The sequence below is a fragment of the Oncorhynchus keta genome, chromosome 19, assembly GCF_023373465.1.
Source record: "Oncorhynchus keta strain PuntledgeMale-10-30-2019 chromosome 19, Oket_V2, whole genome shotgun sequence".
NCBI lineage: Eukaryota > Metazoa > Chordata > Actinopteri > Salmoniformes > Salmonidae > Oncorhynchus > Oncorhynchus keta.
In genome coordinates this window covers 18,425,713-18,435,979 of record NC_068439.1, presented here as the reverse complement: position 1 = coordinate 18,435,979, position 10,267 = coordinate 18,425,713, and the positions used below count along the sequence as shown (strand labels likewise).

The 10,267-nt window shown below is 44.6% G+C and overlaps 1 protein-coding gene and 1 pseudogene across 1 annotated transcript; one reads left to right on the top strand and one right to left on the bottom strand.

Annotated features, from left to right (window-relative positions):
* The first annotated feature begins 2,708 nt into the window (after positions 1-2,708).
* On the top strand, positions 2,709-5,746 carry LOC118370980 (leucine-rich repeat-containing protein 14B-like; annotated as a pseudogene).
* Positions 5,747-6,228: 482 nt separating this feature from the next.
* Positions 6,229-10,098, bottom strand: LOC118370968 (cytochrome b-c1 complex subunit 7-like). Its single transcript, XM_035756231.2, has 4 exons — positions 9,999-10,098; positions 9,224-9,292; positions 8,921-9,087; positions 6,229-6,429 (listed from the first exon to the last, which is right to left on the bottom strand). The coding sequence occupies exons 1-4, from the start codon at positions 10,015-10,017 to the stop codon at positions 6,352-6,354; spliced, it is 333 nt and encodes a 110-aa protein (XP_035612124.1). The 5' UTR covers positions 10,018-10,098; the 3' UTR covers positions 6,229-6,351.
* Between the last annotated feature and the right edge of the window lie 169 nt (positions 10,099-10,267).

Genomic DNA, 10,267 nt, shown 5'->3' with positions numbered 1-10,267 from the left:
GCCAGTCCTCTTCTGGCTCAAATGACGCACCCTTCCTAGGGACGGCATGAAAGAGCACCAGTAAGCCAGTGACTCAGCCCCTGTAATAGGGTTAAAGGCAAAGAATCCCAGTGGAAAGAGGGGAACCGGCCAGGCAGAGACAACAAGGTTGGTTCGTTGTTCCAGAGCCTTTCCGTTCACCTTCACACTCCTGGGCCAGACTACACTCAATCATATGACCCACTGAAGAGATGAGTCTTCAGTGAATACTTAAAGGTTGAGACCGAGTTTGCGTCTCTCACATGGGTAGGCAGACCATTCCATAAAAATGGAGCTCTATAGGAGAAAGTCCTGCCTCCAGCTGTTTGCTTAGAAATTCTAGGGACAATTAGGAGGCCTGCGTCTTGTGACCGTAGCGTACGTGTAGGTATGTACGGCAGGACCAAATCAGAGAGATAGGTAGGAGCAAGCCCATGTCATGCTTTGTAGGTTAGCAGTAAAACCTTGAAATCAGCCCTTGCCTTGACAGGAAGCCAGTGTAGGGAGGCCAGCACTGGAGTAATATGATCACATTTTTTGGTTCTAGTCAGGATTCTAGCAGCTGTATTTTGCACTAACTGAAGTTTATTTAGTGCCTATATCCGGGTAGCCGGAAAGTAGAGCATTGCAGTAGTCTAACCTAGAAGTAACAAAAGCATGGATACATTTTTCTGCATCATTTTTGGACAGAACATTTCTGATTTTTACAATGTTACGTAGATGGAAAAAAGCTGTCCGTGAAACCGTCTTCATATGTTCGTCAAAAGAGAGATCAGGGTCCAGAGTAACGCAGAGGTCCTTCACAGTTTTATTTGAGACGACTGTACAACCATCAAGATTAATTGTCAGACTCAACAGAAGAGCTATTTGTTTCTTGGGACCTAGAACAAGCATCTCTGTTTTGTCCGAGTTTAAAAGTAGAAAGTTTGCAGTCATCCACTTCCTTATGTCTGAAACACAGGCTTCTAGCGAGGGCAATTTTGGGGCTTCGCCATGTTTCATTGAAATGTACAGCTGTGTGTCATCCGCATAGCAGTGAAAGTTAACATTATGTTTTCGAATGACATCCCAAAGAGGTAAAATATATAGTGAAAGCAATAGTGGTCCTAAAACGGAACCTTGAGGAACACCGAAATGTACAGTTGATTTGTCAGAGGACAAACCATTCACAGAGACAAACTGATATATTTCCAACAGATAAGATCTAAACCAGGCCAGAACTTGTCTGTGTAGACCAATTTGGGTTTCCAATCTCTCCAAAAGAATGTGGTGATCGATGGTATCAAAAGCAGCACTAAGGTCTAGGAGCACGAGGACAGATGCAGAGCCTCGGTCTGATGTCATTAAAAGGTAATTTACCACCTTCACAACTGCAGTCTCAGTGCTATGATGGGGTCTAAAACCACTCTGAAGCATTTTGTATACATTGTTTGTCTTCAGGAAGGCAGTGAGTTTCAGCGCAACAGCCTTTTCTAAAATTTTTGAGAGGAATGGAAGATTCGATATAGGCAGATAGTTTTTTTATATTTTCTTGGTCAAGGTTTGGCTTTTTCAAGAGAGGCTTTATTACTGCCACTTTTAGTGAGTTTGGTACACATCTGGTGGATAGAGAGCTGTTTATTATATTCAACATAGGAGGGCCAAGCACAGGAAGCAGCTCTTTCAGTAGTTTAGTTGGAATAGGGTCCAGTATGCAGCTTGAAGGTTTAGAGGCCATGATTATTTTCATCATTGTGTCAAGAGATATAGTACTAAAACACTTGAGTGTCTCTCTTGATCCTAGGTCCTGGCAGAGTTGTGCAGACTCAGGACAACTGAGCTTTGAAGGAATACGCAGATTTAGGAGTCCGTAATTTGCTTTCTAATGATCATGATCTTTTCCTCAAAGAAGTTCATGAATTTATTACTGCTGAAGTTAAAGCCATCCTCACTTGGGGAATGCTGATTTTTAGTTAGCTTTGCGACAGTATCAAAAATAAATTTTGAATTGTTCTTATTTTTCTCATTTAAGTTGGAAAAATAGGATGATCGAGCAGCAGTAAGAGCTCTTTGATACTGCACGGTACTGTCTTTCCAAGCTAGTCGGAAGACTTCCAGTTTGGTGTGGCGCCATTTCCAATTTTCTGGAAGCTTGCTTCAGAGCTTGGGTATTTTTTATACAAGGGAGCTAATTTCTTATGAGAAATGTTTTTAGTTTTTATGGGTCCAACTGCATCTAGGGTATTGCGCAAGGTTAAATTAAGTTCCTCAGTTAGGTGGTTAACTGGCATTGTGTTGTGTGACCAAACTGCAATTTTTTTTATTGAATCTTTATTTAATTAGGCAAGTGAGTTAAGAACAAATTCTTATTTACAATGACAGCCTACCCTAGACAAACCCTAACCCGGACGGCCCTGGGCCAATTGTGCACCGCCCTTTGGGACTATGGAAATCACAACCGGTTGTGTTACAGCCTGGAATCGAACCAGGGTCTGTGGTGACGGCTCTAGCACTGAGATGCAGTGCCTTTTAGAGTGGCATTTGATTATCCCCAGCACAAGGTTCACCTGTGTAATGATCATGCTGTTTAATCAGCTTCTTGATATACCACACCTGTCAGGTGAATTACGAATTACCTTGGCAGAGGAGAAATGTTCACTAACAGGAATTTAAACAAATTTGTACACAACATTTTAGAGGAAGGAGCTTTTTGTGCATTTTGAACATTTCTGGGATCTTTTGTTTCAACTCATGAAACATGGGACCAACACTTTTATATTTTTGTTCAGTATATTTACAACACTCTGGGTGTTCCAGTGTACTCTCATCAAATGCATAATGTTTTCATGACCAGTCATGTTAGGCTAGTACATTATGATATCTGATATACCACTGCTTTGGTCTTGATTAACATCTAAGCCTTCAGTAAATCTATGTGTGGGCATGATGCCAATGTTACCCTGTACAACTTCCATGCTATGTTTGTCTACATTGCTTTACTGTTATTGTTGTTACTGGCGTCTTTTTATAGCTTGCTTGCATAAACAGGTCATTTCAATGTTGGTGGTTTGGAGGGAAGTTGAACCTAATTTTGTAAGCAGTAGGATAAGATTGTTTCTGCTCTGCCCCTTGGTGAAAGTTGCAAATAGATAACCCATTCGAGAGGTGAATGGAATGAGATGGCTGTTTCCAAAAAATAGATCCTCCTACTCACCTACCTCACGCGCCAAGCCTCTCGAGGTCCAGACAGATATACAGTACTAGCAGAGACAAAGAATCAACAGACAGAGAGACAGTGGGGGAGAGAGCAACAACACAAACACATCCAATCACATGGGCTGATTGGTTGATCCTAACACTTCAAGACCCAGACCTTGAGGACAGACCAGAGAAGAGAGAGCCATGAAGAGCCTGAGGTTTCTTGCTGCCGAGGGCTTCGCTCAGAGTAGCCTGAGCACCATGGGGAACCTTAGCTGTTTGTTGTTCAATTTCTACCCACTCCTCTTCAATGCCTGCTACCTGCACGAGAAGGCCTTCCTCCTCCACGACCTGGTCCAAATCTGCCTCTGCATGAGCTTAACCTGCAAAGGCTCCTGGGAAGGACGGTAGACTGCCAGGAGGATCTCCTGCATCTGCCAGCAGTGCCTAGATGGGTCTGTTGACTGGGCTGAAAGTAGGCTAACTGTGTGTTCTGGTGTTGTGTTTAGAGGTGCAATCTGTCACTGGTCAAAAATGCTGCGTGTGAACTGAGGCACTGGATCTTGGCCAGTGTGACACATTTTTGGTTTTGCTTCAAGTCTCAATGTGTTTGTAGTTACTTGAGTTGCCACTGGGGCAATACAAGGTCACAATGTCACCTTACATCATATAACTTTGATTTGTAAGACAAATTCCCATTTGATGGCAATAAACAGTTATGTCCTATCTCTATCTGTTCCATCTCCAGTCGTACGTGCTGCGGCCAACAGAGACTTACGCCCAGACCCTCTGTATGGTGGACCTGACTGGGCTGAAGGACAGTACCATACCTGTTCCGGTGGATCCACCTTGGGTCGGTGGGTCCTCACCTGCATGTGCTACGAGGTCATGCTGGCCATCCAGGCGGCTGGCGCTGCACCCTCAGTCCTCGAGACCGAGGTGGACGTGCGCCTGAGCGGCTTTGTCACCGGGCGGGAGTACAAGGTGGTGGCCCAGGCCTTCCTGCTACTCCGTCACTGCCCCTTGAAGCTGAGCTTCATCAGGTCCTGAGCCAACTCCCTGGCTCTCAAACAGCTGTTCTACATGCTGTGTGTGGCCCAACCGGAGGCCATGAGGAGACTACAGATGGTCCATAATGTTCACCTGGAGGCCCCGCACCTGGAGTTGCTGTTGTCCCGGATAGAGTTCCCCCAGCTGCAGTCCCTGATGCTGGCCGAGGAGGTGATGGACATGCGATGGTTGGGCTCGGATGAAGATGACCTGCTGGTGACCATTGGGGATCTGCTGAGCCGGCTGACAGAGCTCTACATGGGCTTCTGCACCTTCACCAGACACCTGCAAAGACTGCTAAGGTGAGAGGGTCACCTCTGTGTGGGGCGAGAGTGTGTGTGTGTGCATGTGTATAGGTAGAAGGTATTGATGTCTACTGTATATATAGCTTTGGGGATGTCTATTCAAGCTGATGCATTTCCACTGTGTAATATCATAACATGGGGGCTGCAGTTTCCAGTACTCAGTTTCCGGTACTCAGTTTGCACTCAGTGGCATTTTGTTTTTGTTGCTTGGCTGTGGGGGAGAATGTAGACAGCTGCCTGCTGCTAAATCTGCAGGTTGGAAGGAAACCAGGGAATACTTAATGGTTGATGTTGTCTGCTTCCCAAATTGCACCCTATTTCCTATATACTGTACTACTTTTGACCAGAAAACTTTTTGACCCTGGTAGAAAGTAGTGCACTTAAAAGTGAATAGGGTGTCATTTACAGCTGACTTTGAAATAGCACTGAGGTCATGCCCCAAAACAACATTAGGCATGCATCGTAAAGATTTCATATTGGCTTAGTTTTTTGTCAAGCTTGCGTAAAGTGATGCGCACACCCACATTGCAAGCATACACAAGTGATAATATAACCTAATTGGGAAAATGTAATACATTTGTGACTCTCTGGCCTTGTCCAGAGCCCCCTGACCACTCCACTGCAATTCCTGAAGCTGGCCAACTGTAACCTGAACTGTGTGGACATGGCCTATCTGGCCAACAGCCTGCAAAGGGAGAACCTGGTCAGTCTGGACATAATGGTCACGACGTGTGCAGCCTCTTCCCCGCCACAGCCTCACCCTAGAGGATGAACACATGGACATCCTGACCCAGGCTCCCCGTCGCAGCCTGGAGGGGCTGAAGATACTGGGCAACCCTCTGAGCGCCACAGCCCTTCGCCGCCTCTTCTCGACTCTGGCCGCTGGGTTCCCAGCCCTAAGGTATTTGGAGCTGCTAACCTGAGGATGTCACCTACCCCTTGGATGAGACGGTCCTGCTGCAGTACAACAGGGAGATGTTCCAGGCGGTCAGGGGTCAACTGATGGGGATCCTTCTGGGGGTGGGGAACGTGGAGGTAGTTACCCCCATTGGGTGCTTATGACACAGATATCAATGAGACCAGTAAGGAACTGGGGGTCCATGGTGAAATCCTTCAACAGCATCATTGGAAACTTTATTGATACCATTGAGATCGTGGACAACAGGAGATCCAGAGGTAGATTGAAGTTTAGGTAGAATACCATACCAGAGGGCAGGAAAGAGGGTTGATAGATCAAGGGTGTGTGCAATACAAAGGGTTCATCTTTCTCAATCATCTATTGTGGCTTGCAACACTTCATTTCCACTTATCCAAAGACAACTAAGAAATTTGTGCAAATAAAAAGTTTAGCCTATTGGGATGCTTAAGGCCTTGAAAAGCTTTGTTTTATATCCATATGTACTGATTCATAAGTACTTGAAACAGATTGACAAATGTATTGCTCCATGATCTTTTTTTTTTAAACATGCAACTGCCGTTCGATTATAGTTTAGTCAATTGTTATTTCAGTCTTAAAATTTGGGATGATGGGATTATTAAATGGGATTAAAAATGGGATTAAAGTGGATTCACTATAAATAAACATTACTGTGGTGATCAACATCCTGGTTCACATCTTAACCCAAAAGCTATTTTACCAATCTTGCAATACTTCTTAAAAACTCTCCACACGTGTACATCTTTTCCAAAAATTTAAATTTTTATTAAGCAGTCTTCCCACAGGGTACACTTTATTTGAAATATTACGGAGGACAACCATTCACCAGAACAAACAGAAGGAACATCAGCCCTCCACATCATCTCATTTCTTCGACCACTCCTCAACCTCTTTCCTCTCACGGATGACCTCTTTCAGGTAAGGCTCCAGGTAATGTACGTCCTACAGAAAAAAGGTCAAACAGAAACAAAACATTAGTTCTGTCAACTTTCTTCCACCAACTGTACTTGATGTGGTTTTTAGTATGTCATTTTTCAACATTAAACAGCTTTATAGGCATCTCCCAACTCAACTATTGCCCAATTCCAATCCAACCTTTAGTCTCTAATCCTACTTGCTTCATAATCCAGTACTTCATAATCATAATTCTCCTACCTGCTTCATTGATTCTTCAATTAGTTTAGCACTATCAATATACACTGCTCAAAAAAATAAAGGGAACACAAACAACACAATGTAACTCCAAGTCAATCACACTTCTGTGAAATCAAACTGTCCACTTATGAAGCAACACTGATTAACAATAAATTTCACATGCTGTTGCGCAAATGGAATAGACAACAGGTGGAAATTATAGGCAATTAACAAGACACCCCCAATAAAGGAGTGGTTCTGCAGCGGGTGACCACAGACCACTTCTCAGTTCCTATGATTCATGGCTGATGTTTTGGTCACTTTTGAATGCTGGCGGTGCTTTCACTCTAGTGGTAGCATGAGACGGAGTTTACAACCCACACAAGTGGCTCAGGTAGTGCAGCTCATCCAGGATGGCACATCAATGTGAGCTGTGGCAAGAAGGTTTACTGTGTCTGTCAGCGTAGTGTCCAGAGCATGGAGGCGCTACCAGGAGACAGGCCAGTACATCAGGAGACGTGGAAGAGGCTGTAGGAGGGCAACAACCCAGCAGCAGGACCACTACCTCCGCCTTTGTGCAAGGAGGAGCACTGCCAGAGCCCTGCAAAATGACCTCTAGCAGGCCACAATTTTTTTAAAATTTTACTAGGCAAGTCAGTTAAGAACAAATTCTTATTTTCAATGACGGCCTAGGAACAGCGGGTTAACTGCCTGTTCAGGGGCAGAATGACAGATTTGTACCTTGTCAGCTCGGGGATTCGAACTTGCAACCTTTCGGTTACTAGTCCAACGCTCTAACCACTAGGCTACCCTGCCGCCCCAATGTGCATGTGTCTGCTCGAACGGTCAGAAACAGACTTCATGAGGGTGGTATGAGGGCCCGACGTCCACAGGTGGGGGTTGTGCTTACAGCCCAACACCGTGCAGGACGTTTGGCAAATTCGCCACTGGCGCCCTGTGCTCTTCACAGATGAAAGCAGGTTCACACTGAGCACGTGACAGAGTCTGGAGACGCCGTGGAGAACGTTCTGCTCCCTGCAACATCCTCCAGCATGACCGGTTTGGCGGTGGGTCAGTCATGGTGTGGGGTGGCATTTCTTTGGGGGGCCGCACAGCCCTCCATGTGCTCGCCAGAGGTAGCCTGACTGCCATTAGGTACCGAGATGAGATCCTCAGACCCCTTGTGAGACCATATGCTGGTGCGGTTGGCCCTGGGTTCCTCCTAATGCAAGACAATGCTAGACCTCATGTGGCTGGAGTGTGTCAGCAGTTCCTGCAAGAGGAAGGCATTGATGCTATGGACTGGCCCGCCCGTTCCCCAGACCTGAATCCAATTGAGCACATCTGGGACATCATGTCTCGCTCCATCCACCACCACAGACTGTCCAGGAGTTGGCAGATGCTTTAGTCCGGGTCTGGGAGGAGATCCCTCAGGAGACCATCCGCCACCTCATCGGGAGCATGCCCAGGCATTGTAGGGAGGTCATACAGGCACATGGAGGCCACACACACTACTGAGTCTCATTTTGACTTGTTTTAAGGACATTACATCAAAGTTGGATCAGCCTGTAGTGTGGTTTTCCACTTTAATTTTGAGTGTGACTCCAAATCCAGACCGCCATGGGTTGATAAATTTGATTTCCATTGATAATTTGTGTGATTTTGTTGTCAGCACATTCAACTATGTAAAGAAAAAAGTATTTAATAAAAATATTTCATTCAGATCTAGGATGTGTTATTTTAGTGTTCCCTTTATTTTTTTGAGCAGTGCAGTAACAATATCTCCACCTTAGCCTCAGAGGCTAGACTTTGCCCTTCATTCCAAAGTCACACTGTAACCCTCAACTCTGAACCGTGAAGTCAGTTCCGTTGCGTTAAATTGTTCCCCTCTAATCAGGGACTGATTCAGACCTGGGACACCAGGTGGGTGCAATTAATTATCAGGTAGAACAGAAAACTCCAGGAGTTGAATACCTCTTCACTATAGCATCAACTGCTATGAAACTTTCGACATATCTTCCATTTCCCCAGTGGCAGCGCAAAGCCATTTCTGTACAAACTAACGTGTGAGACTATATGCACTGTACCTCTGACCCGGGTTCAAATATTATTTGAATTATTTCAAATACTTCAGCGTTTGCATGCCTGGAGTGCCAGATGAGTGGAGTTTGCAGTTTTAGGACCATTTTATTAGTCCATTAAACCAGGCAAGGTTTATCAAACACTAAGTACTTGAAATTATTTGAGCCCAGGTCTGAATCAGTCCTGAATATGTCATTTGAGCCCAGGTCTGCTGTACCTCCTCATATTGAGTCCGCTGTTCCTTGGGGAGAACCGCCTGCTTCATGGAGAGGTCCAGGGCTCTCTTGAGCCTGAACATCCTGTCGTTGTACACTTTCTCTGGGAGACGCCGCAAGGCCTCTTTCACGTCGCTGTCCTCGTGGATTGTGTCATCACGCATCAGACCTGGAACCAAAAATATCCACAAGGCGAGATCTAACTGAAGACTCTAGATGTTTAAGACTGAGTGAATTAATTAGTCTTAAGACTCAGAGATGGCCCCAAATAGAATAAAAAAAACATTAAGACTCCCAAGAGTTACCAATTTTGTTGAATCCAGCAGCATTGTAGTACCATTTGCGAAAGCTGACCAGGAGTCTGCCTGTAGTTGCTGTGGAGGATACCAGAAGAGTAATTTGCTTGTCAGCAAGAGTATTCCCAAAAACAGCTTAAAATCCAGTTGCAATCATTGCAGCACAAAAGCAAAGAGACATCCAATATTATCCATGAATCTAAAAAGACACTGGAGTGGATCAACTAGAAATGAGTGAATTGTAGAAGTAGGGACTGGGGGGAGGATTTGACAGTAGTATTATTTGGGCGAACCTAGAAGTGCACTCAAAATGCAAATATTACATGTGTGTTGGATAAGTGAATAGATTGCTAGTAGATCACATGACCTACATATTACTAGTTAGTTCGAAACTGCTCACGTTAGATGTTGTTAGATAATCAAGCTGCACTGGCGTGGCGTTTGAAGGTTGATCAGACCATAGAATATTATTATAACTGTTATAGTACCGTTTTACCTAACCATTAGCCAACTGGCATACATTTAATTTAAATGCGCAATGTGTCACTGGCACAAACCAGATTTCCTTAATTTGCCATAGCTTGCTAACATACTTCTTGCCTTTCCCGGGGACACAGAGGACGACAGAAAGTCATTAAAAACATGGATTTGAACGCACCAAAACACTCCGCATCGTCTTGTTTTCCCCCCACAAATCAATAGCCCCTATACTCAACAATATCTGCAACGTATCATCTCGATTTACGGGTAAAGAAATGCTTAAAATATAGGTGATTGTAATTACCTGGTGCCCTCGACGCCATGTTGTTCTATCTAAAAAAAAGTTTGAGTGGAATTGTGGGTAAAATGACGTTCTGAGAATGAGGTCATCCGCGGTTGCGCAACTCTGCACAAGAACTCTGTAAGAATTGAATTATCCTCGCTATTTTTCCATTTATATATTTACACGTTAGTCCTTATGAAGAAGGCTAGCTACATTTATCAAAGGTCCAAAATCATCCAAAATCTCAACAATGTGTCGAAATGTGGCCCTCTTCTGGTGGCTCATTCAAC

Bases quoted from the DNA above. Each gene is read 5' to 3' on its own strand.
- LOC118370968 (XM_035756231.2), bottom strand. The intron at 9,088-9,223 runs GTAACTCTTGGG...TTTTGGTTCCAG, and splicing joins TGCTGGATTCAACAAAATTG to GTCTGATGCGTGATGACACA. The intron at 6,430-8,920 runs GTACAGCAGACC...TTTTTTCTGTAG, and splicing joins AGCGGACTCAATATGAGGAG to GACGTACATTACCTGGAGCC.